Source organism: Phodopus roborovskii, unplaced genomic scaffold (genome assembly GCF_943737965.1).
Source record: "Phodopus roborovskii unplaced genomic scaffold, PHOROB, whole genome shotgun sequence".
Taxonomy (NCBI): domain Eukaryota; kingdom Metazoa; phylum Chordata; class Mammalia; order Rodentia; family Cricetidae; genus Phodopus; species Phodopus roborovskii.
In genome coordinates, this window is record NW_026126525.1 from 14930711 (window position 1) to 14951139 (window position 20429).

At 39.0% G+C, this 20429-nt stretch overlaps 1 protein-coding gene across 1 annotated transcript; it reads right to left on the bottom strand.

Annotated features, from left to right (window-relative positions):
• Positions 1-1803: 1803 nt before the first annotated feature.
• Dck (deoxycytidine kinase) lies at positions 1804-20415 on the bottom strand. Its single transcript, XM_051198122.1, has 7 exons — positions 20145-20415; positions 15872-15987; positions 10840-11033; positions 9849-9996; positions 8442-8557; positions 5626-5716; positions 1804-3682 (listed from the first exon to the last, which is right to left on the bottom strand). The coding sequence occupies exons 1-7, from the start codon at positions 20233-20235 to the stop codon at positions 3656-3658; spliced, it is 783 nt and encodes a 260-aa protein (XP_051054079.1). The 5' UTR covers positions 20236-20415; the 3' UTR covers positions 1804-3655.
• Between the last annotated feature and the right edge of the window lie 14 nt (positions 20416-20429).

The following is a 20429-nucleotide window of genomic DNA, read 5'->3' on the forward strand; positions in this document are numbered from 1 at the left end:
ATACATATGTATGTATATATACATATATAGATGGAATATCTATATTATGTAATATCCATTAAGTGTAATATTGTCATGATTATATATACTTATAAGGTAAAGTGATGTTGTATGTATGTGACATGATTAAATCAAGCTATACTTTATTGGGGCTGGAAAAATAGCTTAGCGGTTCTGAGGAGTTGATTGCTCAGTTCTCAGGACTCATGTTCAGCTCCCAGCATCCACAGATAGTCTTCTCAGAAACCTACATGCACATGACATACCATTAACACACACACTCTCTCTCACTATAAAAACAACAAATAAATAAATAAAATTAATAAAGAGTACACTATTGACTATAGCCAATATGGTATTTAACCTTCTGTAACTAAACTGTTTCACTTTAGTAGAGTGTGAAAAGTGATACAGACTATAACAAATGAATTTCCTTGCTTTTTTTCAAGCTGCAACAGCTAATACTATATTATTCGCAATAAACTAAACCTCCTCTGGTAAGATCAGGGACAAAACTAAACAATCTCCTCTTTTATGAAGGCTTGTTTTGAACATTCCTCTGAAAGTCCTACCTAGTGCAGTAAAACAAGAAAATGCAGAGGTATCTTCACTGCGAAGTTGATAAAGTCTCTGTCCACACCTGACAAGGCCATTTATGTGGAAAAACAACAGAAACAAACAAAAACGTAGAATAAATAATACAACAACCTTGCAGAATGTAAAGTTAATATAGTTGCGTGCACTGTCACACAAGCACAAAACAATAACATACACACAAGATCTATATGAAGAAAACTGTATAACTTCTTAAGGTGTCAGTGAACTGAATAAACGGAACGACTTCATTGTTCCTCAGCAGCAAAACAACAAAGCTCTACAAGAATTTTCAACATGTTGGTGCTTCCCAACTTGTTCTCAGACCCAACAAATGTCAACTAATAGTGCTGGCAAGTTCTTTTGTGGCCATTGGTAAACTGATTCTAACATTTTCACAGGGAGGCAAAGGCTCAGAACACCCAACTCAGCATGGAAAAGGGAGCAGCTGATCACGATGGTGCACTACTCTAACCAGCACCCAGAACAGTGGACAGGACCATGGGTTCCAGGCAGCCCAGCTACAAAGCCAAGCCTTCTGGATTACTATAAAACTACAGTAAACAATCAAAACTGTTGACAACAAAACAGACAAATACAACAACCTAACAGAACAAAGAATCCAGAAGAAGGCTTGGATAAAGATAGTCAGCTGACCTTTATAGAAAGCAGAGCAAAGCCAACGCAAGGAAACAAAGATAGTGCTGAAGCAGCCTTACATGTACACATGCACACACAAGGCATACATGGATGGACACACATGCACACACAAGGCATACATGGATGGACACACATGCACACACAAGGCATACATGGATGGACACACATGCACACACAAGGCATACATGGACAGACACACATGCACACACAAAGCATACATGGACAGACACACATGCACACACAAGGCATACATTCACACACACACACACACAAAGGCATATACATACACACACATGCACACATAAGGCATACAAGTACACACACAAGGCATACACGTACATACACATGCACATACAAGGAATACACGTACAAACACATGCACATACAAGGGATACACATATACACACACACATCCACACACAAATCTAACATTTTCACAAACACTGGAAATGGACCACAGATCTAAATGGATAATGCAAAGTCAAAATTTGTAGAAGATGACCAGATGGTTTCTGGTTGAGAAAATTTAAACTCTCCCACTATAGTTCAAAACTTTTTAATTTATTTATTGACAAACATTTAAGGTGGCAAATTTATTTATATCAAACCAAAATACAAAGAGGTCTGATATATCACAAGACAATGTATTTTTGGTTATTACAGATTTGAAATTGAGTCCCCTTTTTCAAAGATCAGTGCTACTGTACCAGTTAACCCACTAAATTATCACCTTTGAATAAGAAACCAAACATAAAAGGTAACATTAGAAAGGAAACTATAGCTTCAAAATAAATGTGATCCTTCATTTCAAGAAACAATGTTTTTCCTAATATGAAGTAGCAAGGCTAATTACCTAGTAAAAATGCACATCTTAACTTTAAAATACTTCTTTAATTACATACAGGCCTCAGCTGAATACAAGCAGACTTTTACAGCTAAACATGAAAGTGGTTTAAGAGATACATGCATTATTAATGGTAGCTTTAAGCCTCATACAATTTGTTGAAGTTATTTCCTAGGTCAACAAAAACTGTACCATGTCCATGATACACTACACATAAAGCAAAATCGTTTTATCAATAATTTCTCTGTGAGTACAAGGAATTTAAGGAAAATCCTACAAAGCAAACTGTGAAGCCAAGTGTGATCACATTCTCACAGCAGAAATGTGTGACTTAAATCTTAAGAACTTCAGATAGAAAAGGAAAAGCCTACAACAGGGATTGAGAGGTGGCATAAGCAGACTGAATAGTTGAAACATTCTACCTTGGCTTGGTCTAGCTCAATGTCTCACCATGTATAGAGGTAGAGAGAGACTACTTAACAACACAGGGCCAATGGAGAACTTGTTATTATGTTCTACCAACATTTTACATAAAAATTAAAAGCAATTGAGGAAAAACTACTTGTATCTCAAATGATTTCAAGAAAATTAGAGCCCAGTGTAGAGAGACCCTGTCTCAAAGCAGTATCTAATCCAATGAAACTTTGTGCTCACGTAATAAAAGTCTTAGCTACCTTATAAATACAGAAAGATGTCTTCCATTCTCCAAAATTTATGTTTAAAAGAAAAAGAGTACTCATCACAAATGAAAAAACAGGTAAAGATTAAATGATTTATAAAGTAATTACACCATTACCATACTGGGGTCAGAAATGAACCTCTTCCTCTACAAAAACACCAGACACATTAGTAAACATCCATGAGGTGACTATAACATGGTCTTATCGTCATTAAGTGGATGGAAGGAGGGGCACTTGATTAAAAACAACACTTCAGGGGCTAGGGACAGTTCGCTGTAGAGTACTTCCGAAGCATGAATGAGACCCTGGATTCAATGTCCAGCACCAACAAAGGGAACAAGAAAAATAAAACAAACACTTCAAATCCATTCTAGGATTCCCCAACTTCACTTTTCAGTTCATAATAGGTATACTAATTTACATAAGACACACATCCTTTTATGGACAATTAAAGTGGCCAGTTAAACAGGTCACCAGTAAATCTCGACAACATAGAAAACATGTCAACGTGCTCAGGATAAACCAAGAAGGCTGAGCTTTTTGTAACAGTTATCCACTCACTTTACCAACTCTGAGAACACCTACCTCCAGACTTCCTGGTGTGAGATACAACAGTTCTGATTTAAAACTGTGGGAGGGAGGAGGGGGGTGTAAAGAATAAAGGAGGGATGCAGTTTTACAGGGGATTCTGAATATTAAATAAAAGACATATATAAAGAAAAGTTTTCCTTAAAAAAAACAAACAAAACAAAACAAAAAAACCAATAGTTTAAAAACTTGAATCCTGTTGTAAAGACCTTCGTACGAAGAGCAAGCTACAATGGCACACAAACTAAAGTGTCTGGAGACATCCATCGCCTGTAGTTTGCCCAGATGATCACAAAGTACTCAAAAATTCTTTGACCTGAAGAAAGGAAAAAAGAATTAATACAATTCCTTCAATTAATTTGATTTATAATATTCATCTTCATTTTAAGAGTACAGAAAAGCTATGAGGCCAGGTGGTGAATGCCTTTAGTCCAGCACTTGGGAGGCAGAACTCTGAGTTCAAGCCCAGCCTGGTCTACAGAGCGAGTTCCAAGACAGTCAAGGTTTTACACCGAGAAACCCTGCCTTGAAACACACAAACAAAAAGTACAGAAAAGCTGAACACACCAATTATATAAAAACATCACAATGCCAGAACGTTTATTTTCAAAACAAATACTAAGGATTTCAGCAGTAGGGTAAATATTCTAAAATCATTAATTAATTTATACTTAAGATTTATACAGTTAACAAAAGATTGATACACGGGGCGGTGGTGGCACACCCCTTTAGTCCCAGCACTTTGGAGGCAGAGGCAGGCAGGCGGATCTCTGAGTTCGAGACCAGCCTTGTCCACAAGAGCTAGCTCCAGGACAGCCTCCAAAGCCACAGAGAAACCCTGTCACCAAAAAAAAAGATACAATTCTAAAAGACCTGTAATACTAATTTTATGCACTCTTTCTCTCTCTCTCTCTGTATGTGTGTGTATACACAAATATATATATATATATATATATATATATATACACTTACAAAAATACACACACACACACACACACACATATATATATATATGTATAGTTTTGTTTTTCTAGATGGAGTTCCTCTGTGCAGTCCTGGCTGTCCTAGAACTAGCTCTGTAGACCAGGCTGACCTTGAACTCACAGAGATTTGCCTGCCTCTGCCTCCAGAGTGCTGGGATTAAAGGCATATACCACCACCTCCAGCTACGGTTTCTATTTTTAAATATATATTATTTAAATAATATAAACCAATGATATATACATCTTTAATACTAATAATTTAAGAGATTAATCACTTTTGCAATTCAAACATAAATCTATAATATTAAGGCATAAATTTATTTCATTTTTATTCTGTATGAATATTTTGCCTGCATATATGTCTATGTACCATGTACATGTCTGTACCCAGAGAAAACTTTTAAGTAACAAAATAAAATTAAAGTGGTTTTATAAGTTCAGTTAAATTCATGCTTGGTGTTAATACAACTGCTGCTAATTTTATTTTAATAATATCACATGCTAATTCTACCTTATGTTTTAATATCATAATAATAAGTTACTTGAATTTTCTACATATGTATTACTTATGATAGGGCAACCAATCATATAAAGGGTTTCAAATGTTGAAAGTTTCTATTTTTTGAGATATAGCTGAGGTTTTATTATAGTAAACAGCCCAATATTTAATGAGGAAAAATACAAACACCAAAAAAATAGCTCCTCAGTTTCTCTCAAAACTAAACAAATATGTATTTCTCCTTAGACATGAGATCACTAAGTTAATTAATGTAGATAAGGATTTATTGTACAATTCTTCCTATTATTACCTTATGAATCTTCAGTAAGTTTCCCCCTAATATGTATCAATTACATTACTCATTTAGGTAATGATCAACTCTTAATTTTCTGAAGGTTAAATTAACCTTTGTTAATGACTCAATGATTAGGATAAGGCCAATTCATCCTGGACATGGTCTCCAACAACGGTTTAAAATAACTGCTTTATGAATGAGACTATATCCTACAATTTTAAATACCCTCCATACTGAACTCTTTCAAAAAGATAGACTAATTGTATAAGCAGTTCATATTAGAACGTGTACAAATCAGTGATGTGTAAAGAAAAAAGTGGGACAAGACAGGAGAAAAGGATGAGAAAAAGCATAGTACTTCAAAGATACACCACAGCCCTCTTAATGTCCTTTTACAGAAGATTTTCTGGAAGCAACTGTTTTCACAAAGTAACTGAAATCACTGCAGACGAGACAAAACACTAGTCTTTTCCTCAACTGACCTTTTCAACCAGACTTTCATGCTTGTCTTTAAAGTCTTCATTGACGTCCAGTGTGAGGATAGGCACCTCTTGAAGATAATCAAAGTTGGTTCTGTTTTAAAGGAAAGATGACCAAAATCAGAAAAGCACTAAATCCAGGAAAAATATTAGAAACCAAGTCATATCATTCAAAAGTCAAAATACTGTCAATCATTCTAGACTAAAGTTTTCTTGCAGTAAAGTGCTGGCAGTCTCTTTATATGTATATTTACTACTGTGTGTACAATTGTCTCAGTTATGGAATGTGGAAAGCTAGGCATTATATGTCATTTCTCAAAAGCAAAAGACATGAGAAAGGTTTTATGTTTTAGCAATGAGGGTGCTCCCAATGTAGTGTGGTCGTAGGGTGCTTGTCTAGCATGTCCAAGGCAGTGGGCTCCATTCCCAGCACTGCCAAAAAACAGAAGAAAACTAAACTCATTCAGAGCCTCAGGTGCTATGCAGTTACATACTGCCTAAGTGGTGACTCACACAGTTTATGCCATTAACTGTCAGGGCCCATAAAAATGTCTCCACTTCATCTTTACTTAGGCCAGAGTGTTCAAAATTATCCTTATTCTTCCTAGGTTAAGTCACAAGACCTAAAAGTCTAAGGCGTGACTACAGAAGGATGTTTGGTCTTAGTGGTATCCAAATAAAAACAGACTTGCTCTGAGGTGTGGTTACTCTTAACCTTGAAGGCCAGATAACAAGTGATTTAGTCTAAGGCATGGTTACTAAATATTTGAAGAATTAAGGAAGAAAGTCTGTTTGCTCCTTGTATCCTTTGCCATTTTCTCCTTTTTTGTTTGGGGGTATATGCTGAAGAATAAACTTGGGCCATACAGAATTCACTAGATTGCCCTCCTAACTCTATCCTATATCTGTCTTTTTCTTAGTGTCTTTTTCTCAATCCACACTCCCCTTCTCAGGCACTGAGACCTTCATGCTCCGATTCAGGAAAGGCGACACCCCAAATCACGCACAAGAAGCAGTCTTGATGCAAACTGCATGAGGTCTTGTTTATTCCAAGTGCACTGGGGCCCACAGTCATACACCACCACTGGGGCCCACAGTCATACACCACACAGGGGTAGAAGACTGAGGACCATGAGTACAGAATTGAGACAGCTTTTATAGGGTTTACAACAAAGCCCACGCATCGTAAACCAATCATCTCATAGCATCAAGAGCCCAAGTGGTGCGGGCCAATCAATTTAAACCATCTTATAGTTTTTAGACCAATTATTTTAAATCATCCAAGCCCGAGCATTATAGACAAATCCGTTTTCTATAGCCCTGGAGGTCTGCATTTGCGTGGGCTCCTAGACCTTTCACCTATTTACAGCAGAGAACAGGGTCTGAAATTTAAGGTAGTTAGGGCTTTTTAGATAGTATTTTTAAACTTCTAGCTTCCTGGGGTCATTGGAGAGTTAGGCTGTGTTTTTCCATCCTTACAGTACGAACTGGGCAAGTTGGCTGAATCCAACTGATGCCCCCCAAAGACAGGTTTCTACAATTAACTAGGCTACTATCTCCCAAGTCATGACAGAAGACACAAATTTAAACTATATCCCAGTAACTTCTCTTGGCCATGTGGGATACAGTCTAAGATTCCCAGTAAGTCTGAGGCACAGGTAACATCCACTGCACTCTGTATGCACTGTTTTGTCCTCCATATACAAATGCAATGCTTTCTACCTTAAAACTGCCTTTTCCTTTCCCTAAGTTGAGAACTCTCCCTTTTCCATTTAAAGCGCTAAGGTTGCCAGTGTCCCTCACTACTCTAGCACTTCAGAACCATTACTGAGTAAAAGACAAGGAACACTTGGTTATAGCACTATCATATGTAATGCTCACTCTCACACCAAACAGTTACTAAATGACTACCAAGCACATCCTGTATATGCTTAGACAAACTGGACAAAGTGACAACTCATATCCTACGCACTTCTGGGTGAAACAGGACAGAGCCGAACAGCAGAATGTTTCAACACTACTCAAGAATGGACAGCGATGTCCTCCAGTATGGCCTTAAGCAATAGTACAGTCCCAGACTCCCAGGAGACAGGACTACAGACAGGCACAGCCAACTTAGCAAGCAACTTTAAATTCATGAATTCTTTCTGAAATTTCACATTTGATATTTTTGGAGTAAGGCTACTAATGTATAACTGGAAGTATAAAAATTAAAAAAAGAATAAAGCATCAGACTATACCACCTTAAAACTGGGTATATTTTGATATACTCAGTTTTTACTTTATCACCTAAAATACGGTTAGAAGATGCCAGTTACAAAATTTCCAAACAAGTGACTTGAAAATATGAATTAATACATGAATAAAAAAACCAAACATTTGGCCAGGCAGTGGTAGCACACACCTTTAATCCCAGGACTCTAGAGGCAGAAGTAAGGGGATCTCTCTGAGTTCAAGGCTGGCCTGGTCTATACGGTGAGTTCCAGGACAGCCAGGGCTGCACAGAGAAACCCTGTCTGTCCTGAAAAAAAAAAAAAAACAAAGGATAAAAAAATGTATTTGTCAGCCGGGTGTTGGTAGCGGACACCTTTAATCCCAGCACTCAAGAAGCAGAGGCAGGCAGATCTCTGTGAATTCGAGACCAGCCTGGTCTGCAGAGCTAGTTCCAGGACAGCCTCTAAAGCCACACAGAAACCCTGTCTCGAGAAACAAAAAACAAACAAAAACTGTCTTTGTACATCGTAACTCATATCATGCAGCTTCTGGACTGAAATGTGATGAGGAGTCACAGTAAGCAGCCAACAGTAAGAAAGCCTTACTTCAGCGTCCGGTGAAGGAGCCAGCTCTCGTGCTTATAGTGTAGCTTCTCTAGGTATTCAAGGGGGATGTCCTGCTCTTCACTCCTTCCCCGAAAGTAAATTCTGTTTAAGCATTTCTGAAAGCAAACAAGAAGAAAAATTCAAGCCACTGTAGAGTGTGTACTTCTTAGGGAGCGCTCTTAGCTGAAAATGACAAGCTCTCTGTGTCGCCTTGCAAGTGTGCCACAACTTATTTGTGCCAAGTCACAAGTACCATAAAATGTTTCTTAAAGTGGCCCTCCAACAGCTGTGATAGTCATAAAGCAAGCATTTAAGTTTCCACTATGTCCCAGACCTTCTACTGGCCCTAGAAATTCAACAGTAGCTGCAATACCTGTCCATTAAGCCTGTATTTTAGAAGTTGCTTCGGCAAACAAGTCTCTTATTCTAGCTCTGAGGGGATAAGAAGCTGAGCAAGTTAAGAATTAAGACCAAAAAAAAAAAAAAAGACTAGTGAAGAACAGAGAAGACCAAACTTGCCACATCTAGATTTCTACCTTGCTAAGAAATCTGTACTGCTCTGAGTTATTTATTTATCTTTAATTTTATGTCTGTTGAATGTTGGTTGAATGTCTGGCCACCTCATGTGTGTAGTGCCCAGAGGGGGCCAAGAGAGCATCAGATTCCCTGGAATTGGAGTTACAGATGATTGTGAGCCACCATGTGGATGCTGGGAATTAGACCTGGGTCCTTAGGAAGATTAAGATGTCTCTTTAACCACTGAGACATCGCTCCAGATTGGAAGATGTGGGTGCTCATAAAGATGACTGCACTCCATCTGGCACAAGGACAGAGTTCAAAGCTGTCAGCAAGTCACAAGACCTAAAGGTCAAAGGTGTGGCTACAGAAGGATGTTTTGGCCATCTTAATTTAAATAACAACAAACCTGAATCTGAGGTATGGTACTCCTGACCTCAAGGCTAGGAAAGAAGTTGAATCTGAGGTATGGCTACTTCTAGTCAAGGCTAGGGAACAAGAAATTTAGAGATAAGGTATGGTTACTGAACCCTTAGAATAAGGGAGGAAGAAAAGTCTGTCTGTTCCATATACATGATACTGTGTTCCACCTTTTTGGTTATGGTATATAAGAGTGGTGAAAAATAAACTCGTGGTATTTCAGTACTGACTGATCTGCCCTCCTGACTGTTATTCTGTCTCTCTTTCTTTATTGTCTATAGCTAGCCTTTCCCTCATCTACACTCCCCAACTCAGGTATGGGCTTGGGGCCACTCTGCTGGCTCCAATTGCTGCCCCACAAAGACCGCTCCAGACAGGAAGATGATTTTAAATTGTCACTACTACAACCCTCTTGTACTCTGATGTTACTTTAAAATCTCAATGGCACAAGCAGATATTCATCAGCCTCACCTCTGGAGTAGCTCGAAGATAAATTATTCCATCCAGTTCAAGGCTTTGGCCAAACTGGCTATTCATCCAGTCATGCCAGTCCTGATATATTGTCCACTCTGTTTCATTCATGCAGTCAGATTCATACAAGTTAGATGCAAAAATATACCTGAAAGAGAACCTTCGTCAGCATATATGCCCTTTCAAACACATAGAAACACAACTAACTCATAAAAAAGGAAATGGGCATAAAACACACTCCTAAATCCTGTGGCAACAAGGGCCTTGGAAAGCATACACACAATGTCTTTCCAAGTATAAGAAATGGGTCCTTTGTCGACAGATCTCAAAATATTGGCTAAGGATCCCTGGAGGTCCCCAAGCTCCTTCCAGTTCTATGAGAAGCCAGCTTACCTCACACACTACTATACTTCAAAGAACACATTCACAAATATAAATATACAAGCGTGGAGGGGAAAAATAATTGTATTAACTCAGACATTAAAAAGGCTATGCTACTCTTATCACTATACTTGTTTTAAAACCTTTTATCAGACACTCTTTATTAATACTGTATGTTTCTGATTGATTCTTTCATTTTATATTTGTATATTGACTCTCAATCTTAATTTCTAATAATATACATATCAAATGACAAAATTTTGTAGCCTATTTAACAATGCAAGGAAAGACATCCTGAGACCAAAAACTAAGATAACTGAGGTGATTCTAAAGCACCTGTAGAAATTTCTGATTTTTATCTTTTTCTAGTTGAGTGTCTAAGGAATACAAATCCAGATATAATCACAACACAGAAGAATTCTAAAGGGTTGGGAGGGAAAAGGGGCTCTGTCCTAAAGTCATTAGCACCTCAATGCTAAAGGTGTTTTTCAATGTCATTTTCTATCTAAAATCTCCAGGTCAGCCTCTAATTTGACTACCAGGAAATGAGAAAAAAAGAAGAAATTGTCTACTTATAAACTCCAGAGCCAAATATTAGCCATTTGCATACCTGTCGCTGTACACAGATCGTTCAAAAAATAATACAGGTTTCTCTGCATCTTTGAGCTTGCCGTTGAGAGAGGCAAGCTGAGCTCGGATCCGGCTGAGACAGGCGTATGATTGGAAGGTAAAAGACCACCGCTCGGGTTTCTCGTACATCATTTGAAGAACATTCCCACCACTTTTCTGAGACGTTGTCAATTCCTATTTTAAATTGGGAAAAGAAACAAATTTTAAAAACTGACTGCCTATAGAGTTACTTTAACTTTTTTGTTTTATATTTTGTTTTTTGAGACAAGGTCTCACTATGTAGCTTTGGCTGTCCTGAAACTCGAGACAGAGACCAAACTCTCCTGAACTAAGAGACACCTGCCTGCCTCTCCCTCCCAAGGGTTGAAATTAAAGGTGTCTGCCACTATGCCACAGTTATTTTTAAGAAGTTCAAAAGGAGAAATTGCAGGGAAGGGATCCTGGAGAGAAGGCTCTATGGTTAGGAGCACTTGCTCCTCTTCAGAGGACACAAATTTGGCTCCCAGCATCCATGTAGTGGATAAAAACTGTAATTCCAATTCCAGAAGACCTGACATCATCTTCTGGTCTCATGGGAACTGCACCCATGTGATGCAGACATATATACAGATAAAACACCATACGAAATATATAAATCTTTATTTTAAAGAAAAATCCATAAACACGTTACTAGCAAAGTCAAGACAATCTTATTCCTTCTCCTTGCTTTTTTCTAGCATATCTTTCGTTACTTGAGGTCTAAAATAACCCTCAAAGCTTTCTCATAATTACCAACAACCTACAGGGAAAAAAATCAATATTTAAAAGATAAATAAAAATATTGAATTCATACATCCTTTTTTAAAAAGGAAAAGATAAAACAACATTGTTGTACTCATATTGCCTTCTCAGAATAATCAGAATAATGATCTGTGGCAAGAACAGAGGAAGTGCTGGCCACACCAGCCTGATATCACCAAATTGATCCTTGCAACCCATACAAATGCGGAAGAACACCAACTCCAAATTGTTGTCATCTGATTTCTACACTACCGTGTCAAATGTATGCCCACATACAACCACATATACACACAAATTTAAAAAAAAAATCAGCTACATGGGGGCTGGAGGAACGGCTCACTGTTTAAGAGCACTGACTCTTCTTATAGAGGACTTGGGTTCAGTTCCCGGAACCCACATGGCAACTCACTATAACTCCAGTTTCAGGGAATCTGATGCCCTCTTCTGACCTCTGCAGGAACCAAGTAAATATGTGATACACATACACGCAGACAAAACACTCATACACATAGACAAATCTCTAAAATATCAGCTACAGCTAAGTCACGCATGCCTCTCTGAGGTAACACATATATACACTCAGTTCATCAGCCCCCCAACACTCCCTGATTTTCTAATAGATCTGACAATGGGGGTTTTGTCCTTGTAAATAAATCCTAAACTGAAATTATCAAAGGGTGAAAATGCATCAAAGCTTAAAAGAATATACACTATAGTAGACTTCTAATTGCCTTGAGCCACTCTGACCTCACTGCTGGTGTCTAGCACAAGTGTCACATCACATTCCTCCAGAATGGGAAAAATCAAAATATAAAAATCAAAGTACACAGACTACTGTGTGTGCATGTTTCACATCATAAAGTTAAAAAACAATTATAAGCTGGACCACTGTAACTAGTGCTAAATAGAAGACTGGGTGTATTCATTCACTGCCTGGGCCCTTTAGGTGTAACTCCAGTCTTTTAATATGACCGAACAGCATGGTGCTCCAAACTTGCAATTCAATAGCCATGTTGTTAGAACCAATTTTTTCAGCAACGAAAAAATATAAACATAAAAAAATTAGTATAAAATTAAATAGGAATTGCAAATGGCATCTCGAATTAATTTTTTTTCTATGAAAAAAATATAGCTTCCTAGTTCCGTCTGCCAAAAAGCTGATGAACAATCAGAAATGCCATCTAGATCATGACTTCTAAATACGTTAACCACTGAGAGGCGTTTTGTAACACATTCTGGAAGCGGGTCTTCATATACCTTGTTCTAATAAAAAAAGAAACCATTGGAGGTCTCCTAGTACTATACAAAGGGCAAAAAGCTAACACAAAGGGGCTTCTATTTGTCTGGACATCTAAAAACATGGAAGGTAATAATCTGTGAGTTCATAGTACTTTTTTAAAAAATACAAAATATTGTCATTTTTGGAGATATTAAAGCATCCATTAGCCATTCTGGAAATCTGTAAGTAAAAAGAAAAAAAAAAAAAAAATTAGCTGGATGGTGGTGACATGCACCTTTAATCCCAGCACTCGGAGGCAGAGGCAGGTGGATCTCTGTGAGTTCAAGGCCAGCCTAGTCCACAGAGCAAATCCCAAGACAGTCAGAGCTACACAGAGAAACCCTGTGGAAACAAACTAAAAGAAAGCAATTAAATCCAAGCTTTGGACTACATCAAGTAAATCACCAAAGAGAGTAAACTACTGCTGTGAGTCTGTAAAACAAAGACTAATAATAATCACCTACAGTTTTTCAAACTCATTTTTTGCCAGAATTCAGGGAAAAGAAAAGGAAACCATGTAACTTGTAGACTGCTGGTAGCCCGTTAGTAGCACAGTAACATTTCAGCCACTAGATGGCAGATGAAAAGAAAAAAACAAACAAAAAAAAAATAACAGCTGCATCCTAATAAGCTAAGCATGCAGATAGACATGTAGTTACTGAGGGAGGAGAGGAAAGGCACTAATGCCAAGTTCTTCCTATTCTACAACCTCCAAGAAAAATAAGCAAAATAAGTTCTAAAAGAGGACTGACCGGTTAGGACAGTTAGCACTCCTCAGTGCTGGCAGCATTAAGACACAGCTAAGCTGAACTGGGAGGCAGAGGCAGGCAGATCTCTGTGAGTTCCAGGACAACCTGGTCTACAAGGCTACACAGAGAAACCCTGATTCAGACCCGGAACCCTCCCCCAAAAAACAAAACAAAGACACAGCTAAGAGTTAGATACTGGGTGATTCACACTACAACTACAAAGAACAAATCAAGAATGAGTTGGAGATCGGCTCTATGAAGAATAAAACCCACTTCATTTGTGTTGCTTTTTGTGGTGTTAAGGCTTAAACCCAGGGCCTTGAGCATGCTATTTACATCCTAGCCCTTAAAATCCCATTTTTTGGAATCTACTAAAACTCTGGGGGTGGGAAATAGAAACAATATCCAAAAATACAGAGAAGCCATCCACCTACTTAATGTTTCATGTTTCACATTATCCACAAAATACTGTTTCCTGAATTTTCTGAACCCTACTTAAAGTGCAGAAGACCATAAGCTCCGACTCCTGACTCATACATAAAAAATTAAGAGAATGAATTCTATATGGGAAGTCCCTTTACAGTTTAGTACTTGATATTCAAAGGATTGGGATATACTTAATTGTGCTCCCAGCCTAAAATCAACTATGCTTTACAAACAAAAGTGTGAGACATACTTTTAGTATCAAACCTTTATCCAAAAGAACAAGAAAGAAAGGGGAAAAAATTCACAAACATCCCTATGTGGGCTAGTTTTATGTAAACTTGACACAAATTATAGGCATCTGAGAGGAGGGAACCTCAATTTAGAAAAATGCCTCCATTAAATCTGCCTGTAGGCAAGCCTGTAGGGTGTTCTTTTGATTAGTGATTGATGGGGAGGCCCCAATAATTGTGGGTTGGGCCATCCTTAGGCTGCTGGTCCTGGGTTCTTTAGAAAGCAGGCTGAGCAAGCCATGGGGAGCAAGAAATAAGCAGCTCCCTCCACGTTCTGTGCATCAGGTTCCTGCCCTGACTTCCTTAATGAACTGTGATGTGGAGAGTAAGAGCCAAATAAACCCTCTTCCTCCCAAAGTTGCCTTGGTCATGGTATTATATGACAGCAATACTTACCCTCACTAAGACAACCTATAAAGGCTATATATTTCTGTTAATTGATTTTCCTTCTATTATAACTTACATTTTAAATTCTCAATAATTCCGAGAAATCCTCACATCAATAGCTCTGCTTTTTGGGGGGGGTTTTCTTTTAACTTTTTGACTGAACAATTTTCTGGCAAACCTTTCCAAGTTCTTTATTTTGAATTTCACTTCTCCAGAAATGAAAACTCTTAGCAATCATTTTCACACAAGACCATAACTTCCACTATGAAAAAGTGAAATTTCCCTTATTCTCTCATTTGCAATGCTGTACTGAAAAGGACTAGTAAAAATGAAACATGTCCAGAATGAAAGTTTGTGAAGAATGATGGTATAGTTCAAAGAAATAAGAATATAAATGGATTATCACATGACAAAGGGCTGAAAAGATTAATAAAAATCAATTATTGGAGGTTTAGGTTTCCTATGTGTTTTCATTTAAATTGTAAAAAGAAAAAAAAATCACTCAAGAAGTTTAATTTGTAATTAGATTTTTAAATTACTTTTAAGTTTGTTTTTGTTTTTCGAGACAGGGTTTCTCTGTGTAACAGCTCTAGCTGTTCTGGAACGTGCTCTGTAGACCAGGCTGACCTCAAACTCACAGAGATCCACCTGCCTCTGTCTCCCAAGTACTGGGATTAAAGGCATGGAACACCACCGCCCAGCTGCTATCAGTTTTTAAACTTCTAAAAACCTTTTAAACTTTGGTGTAATAGTGCATAAAATCTTACAGGGAAAGAGGTAGGTAGGTGTGTGTGTGTGTGTGTGTGTGTGTGAGTAGTGGGTGACCAAGAGGCAAAATATACTGCTTCTCTAACCTAAAGGGTTTTTAAATTTTATATATTTTTTTTAATGTGAATGAGTGTTTTCCTTGATTGTATGTGTGCACCAAGTATGTTCTTGGTGCCCATGGAGACCAGAAGAAGGAATCAGAACCCCTGGAACTGGAGTTATAGACAATTTTGAGCTACCACATGGGTGCTAGGAACCTGTAAAACAGGACCCTCTGAGCCACCCCCAGTCCTAAAGAATTTTATTGTATTGACTTAAATTTTACTTGCCCACCTCAAATTCATCTTGAGTACTTTGAACATTGCACCACCTGGCAACAGGTTCAGGAACCACTTCCCAATCCTCACAGACTTGTTTCAGGATATTCACAAACGTTGACTTCCCAGCAGCTGTCATAAATAATAAAAGATAAAATTAAGAAAGCCTATTTAAAAAGAAAAATATAACCAATGGTCATTAGCTTTTACAAGATTCACAGTGAACAATACATACACAGAAACAGTAAGACCTTTTCATCTTTTTTATAAATTAAAACTTAGAGATGTTCCCTAGCCAACTGTACTGAACAAATTTATTATTTTTAGTTTACCAATAGCAAGGAACAGAAGACTTAAAACCCTGGTTAAGTTTAAGAAAGATGTTATGATAGAAGGAAAAAAGAAAATCTTCCTTTTAGCCTAGGTTTCCTTAGGCAAACACTTAGAAAAAGAATTTTCTGGAGAGTGGTGAAGCCTGTCCTTCCAACCAGGTGTGTGAAGTTGACTAAGTCCTGACCTTGGTTCCTCTTATCACAGGAAAACAAGACTGTGTGTCAGTAAAGTGACAGTTGTTCTAGCCGTTTTTATTTTCAAAACCTTCTTTTCTACAAATTCTACTTTCTCAGCCTAAAGAACTCCCTGAGTGGCCTGCAAGTCTAACTTCCAATTCAGCAGGCTAAAGTAAATGGATTCTGAATTCCATGTCAGCCTCGGCTACATAATGAGACAAGTCTCAAAAAAAAAAAAAAAATACCCTACAGCAGGTGTAACAACATATACACCTATAACTGCAGCACTTGGGAGGCTTAGGCAGGGGGACTGCTATGAGTTCAAGTTCAAACTGGGCTTCACAGTGAGTGCTGAGCCAGCCTGGATTACAGAGTAAGACCATGCCTGCCACCCAAGAAAAGGTCACTTTCTTTTTTTTAAAAAGGGGAAGAGAAGGCTAGAGACCCCCAAAACAACCAAAATAATTTACCAGTAATAAACAAACCAATTAAGAAATAACTACAAAAATCAAAATGAAGAGGCATCCAATGCATGACTATTATCCAATCTGATCCTAATAAAGCCTACAGCTAACAGAAATTGTAAGGCTTGCAAAGCACTTCCTACGACTGACAGCTATAGGAATCTACCTGAATGTTATGGTTCTGTGTTCTCTACTAAACCCTTAAGAGAAAAAAAAAGAGCTTTGCTTTTCCCGATCATTCACTAGTCTCTGAGATATCTAGGTTAGAAAAAGACAAAAATAGCTTATGTGTAATCAGGACATATTATAGTCACCACTTTAGTATCAGTGAGTCTGGACCTTGTGGCTAGCTAAAAGGGTGGGAGAAGTACTTCTAATAACCACCACTCCCTTCCTATCATAAGTGGTTACAAATGAGGCATCACTGGTCAGTATCATATTCTTTCTTCCTCTTCCTTTTACTATACACCCACACACACACACACACAAACACACACAAAAACCCCACATCTATACAGCTTCAATATTTTTGCCAAGTGTCAAATGGACTCAGGATGAGCACAAAGAACTTACCTTTGACTCACAGAAGTATACACAAACCTCCAACATTATACAAGACAAGAGGGAATCAGCAAGGACATTAGAAACACATGCACAGATCAAGGAACTGGTGATGAATAAAGTGACAGGGCAGGTGAAGAACAACACATCAAAGTGTATTAAATCCAAAAAGAGAAAAAAAAATAAATGCAAAGATAAACTGGGTATCTATTTAGTTGTGGGGAGAACATGGGCGACTGAAATTCCGCATGGACAGGATAAGTTTACAGATAGTAAGGTATTGAGAAGATACTCAGGGTAGACATGAAAAACACTGAAGTATCTCAAACTAAAAGCATCTAAAAGCACTTAAGGCCATCACATTAAGCCTTCTTCTGACACTGATTACAACCACCAAAAGCACACTCAGTCATACTTTAAAAATGCTAATATTAAATTTTACTTCAAGCTGTTCCTTCCTTAACTTTCTGGAGGGAGATCAAAGCTAGAAAAAAGCTAGTAAACTAACATTCTATGGAGGTGAATGACCACAACAAGCAAGAACACCTGTTAATAGTTTTACAAGTCACAGGATAGTGGCTCAGGGCTTGCATGCAAAACACTAAAAAGCAGGTAGCTATGAGTCTGAGGCCAGCCTGGTCTACACAGTGAGTTCCAGACCAGTCAGGGCAGTTACAGTGAAACTATCTCAAATAAAACACAACCAAACAGTCATGGTAACAAACAGAATTCCTAACCCAAGCAATCATCACCATCATCATTCTGAACACCCTGAAGTGAGCCAATAAAGCCTCCATAAATCTAATCTACAGGAATAGCTCAATAACACAGAACAAGGGGAAACAGGCTACGTGACTATGCAACTAAAAATGACCAAGCAGTCTTCAAATTTCAGGAAGAAGAGGAGAATTACAAACCAGTCTTCACGGATCGCACAATTTTTTCATCAACAGGTTATTTGGACTTGAAAAATAAGGTGAGGGGGATGTAAATAACCATACAAGAGCTATAGGCAACTGATGAAGCCTCCCTGTAGGAAAGGCAACAAGTGGTGAGAAACATGTTTAATCTACATGACAGTTCCTCCAACACAGTTTTAAGCCTAGTTGCCAAACCATCAGATTCTTTTTTTTTCCCCCTGATGGTCAAAGATCTAGACACTCAAGAGAAATCTCAATACTTTTAACTAATTTTTCCTACTAGTGTGCAAATTAATGTGCAGCTCTTTTCAGACCAATAGGTAGGGAGGTCAGTGAGGAATTTTAGGCACAGATAACACTTCATTTGCATGTGGAAAGGCAGCTCTGAAAGGAGGCACACAGGAAACAGAGTGACCCATTCACAAATTATTTCAGTGCTGAGAAGATTAAATATGCATGGTGAAAGGAGACTTCTGGATGTATGTTGCCTCCCTGGGTTTGAGACAAGGGAGAAAATCCATTATGGTTCTGATCTCAGGGGTTGCCCACAGAAACTTACTACAAAGATGACTTTATTGAGAACTTCCTCCTGTCGTTATATATGGTCATCTTTATCCACAAGAGGCTGTGTATGAGGAGTCTTGCTAGTAAGCATGGCATCTCAGAGAACTTTTAAGAGATGAGGGTCTCTTCCGAGATGGCCTGTATCTTCTGTGTGGAGGAAGTAAAATGAGCCCTCTTGTTTGTGTTTCAGCTCTACTCTCCTGAATGCATCTACATGTAAAGAGTCAGTGCTCTGCGTGTGGTACAGATAAAAACATCTGCTGCACACATGAACAGTCAGTACTCAACCTGCAGCCCAAAAAATAACAGCCGTATCAAAACAGGAAACATCGGTAGGTTTCCTGTGGTAGGAAATGTAAAAAAGAATGGGAGATTGATGTTCACCTTGCAAAATGGCATGCACGGTGTAGTTTACCCCCATGAGGGCAGAAACTCTAACGGTCTTTGAGCCATACTGCAGTGTTTACCTGCTATGTGGGAAAGGGAATAAAAAAATACTCCAAACCGTCAAAATCATTAAAAGCTTCTTCCCTCGTATGCCTATCGTAGCCTTAGGAAATTGCTACAAACGCCAATCCAGATGTAGTATATACCATTCAGCGGGATATTATTTAACTTTTTTTTTCTCAAAGTACTACAGTGGGCCAGGTGTGGTGGTGCACTCTTTTAATCCCATCACTTGGGAGGCAGAAGCAGGCAGATCTCTGAGAGTTCCAGGCCAGCCTGTTCTACACAGTGAGTTCCAAGACAGCAAACATTACATAAAGACCCAGTCTCAAAAAAAAAAAAAGTACTTCATGAGTGAATCTTACGCATTCTGGTAAACCAGACACAGAAAACCTGACACTCTGGTTCTGCTTATGACATCGTGGGAAAACAAAACTTGCATGGATTAGAAAGAAGCATGTCAGGGCTTGTAGAGGGATGGAAGGGAAGGGAGAAAGAGCTGACTACAAAGAAGCACAAAGGGAACTGGAAAGGGCGGTGACGAAAATGGTCTGGATTCTGAGGTAAAATGGCAAGTCAGGGAAACATACCTACCGGAAGAACACATCTAAAACGGGTGTCGCTTACCTAAGTTACATCTCAAGAAAAGCAGCCCCGAACCCTCGCGTTTGGAAGTTCCCAACAAAGAGGATGCAGTGGCCCAGAGCGCGCCTCACAAAGCCCCGGGTTGGCGCGGGGCCAGACGAGCCAGCGCGCCGGCGCGAGCAAGGCAACGCGGAGGGAACGCCGAGCGAGGTGCGGGAGCCGGTGCGGGGTCGTCTTACCGATGTTCCCCTCGATGGAGATCTTCTTGATGCGTGTCCCCTCGGAGCTGGTGGAGGGAGAAAGGCAGAACCTCTTGGGTGGGGTGGCCATGCCTGCTGGCGGCGGCGCGGGACCTGCAGAACGGCGACGGCACCGGGAGCTCGGGGCTGCAGCGTCACTGACGCTCGCGCCGGCGGGACCAGCACTTTGACTTTGGCGCGCGGAGGCGCAGAAGGCTGGGCGGGCCCGTGGAGCGGCCACGCCCTGGCGGCCCGGACTCCCACCCTCCACTCCTCCCACCCTCC

Bases quoted from the DNA above. Each gene is read 5' to 3' on its own strand.
- Dck (XM_051198122.1), bottom strand. From the start codon at position 20,235: ATGGCCACCCCACCCAAGAGGTTCTGCCTTTCTCCCTCCACCAGCTCC. The intron at 11,034-15,871 runs GTGGGCAAGTAA...AATTTAAAATAG, and splicing joins GTACTCAAGATGAATTTGAG to GAATTGACAACGTCTCAGAA. The intron at 9,997-10,839 runs GTATGCAAATGG...GTTCTCTTTCAG, and splicing joins CGATCTGTGTACAGCGACAG to GTATATTTTTGCATCTAACT.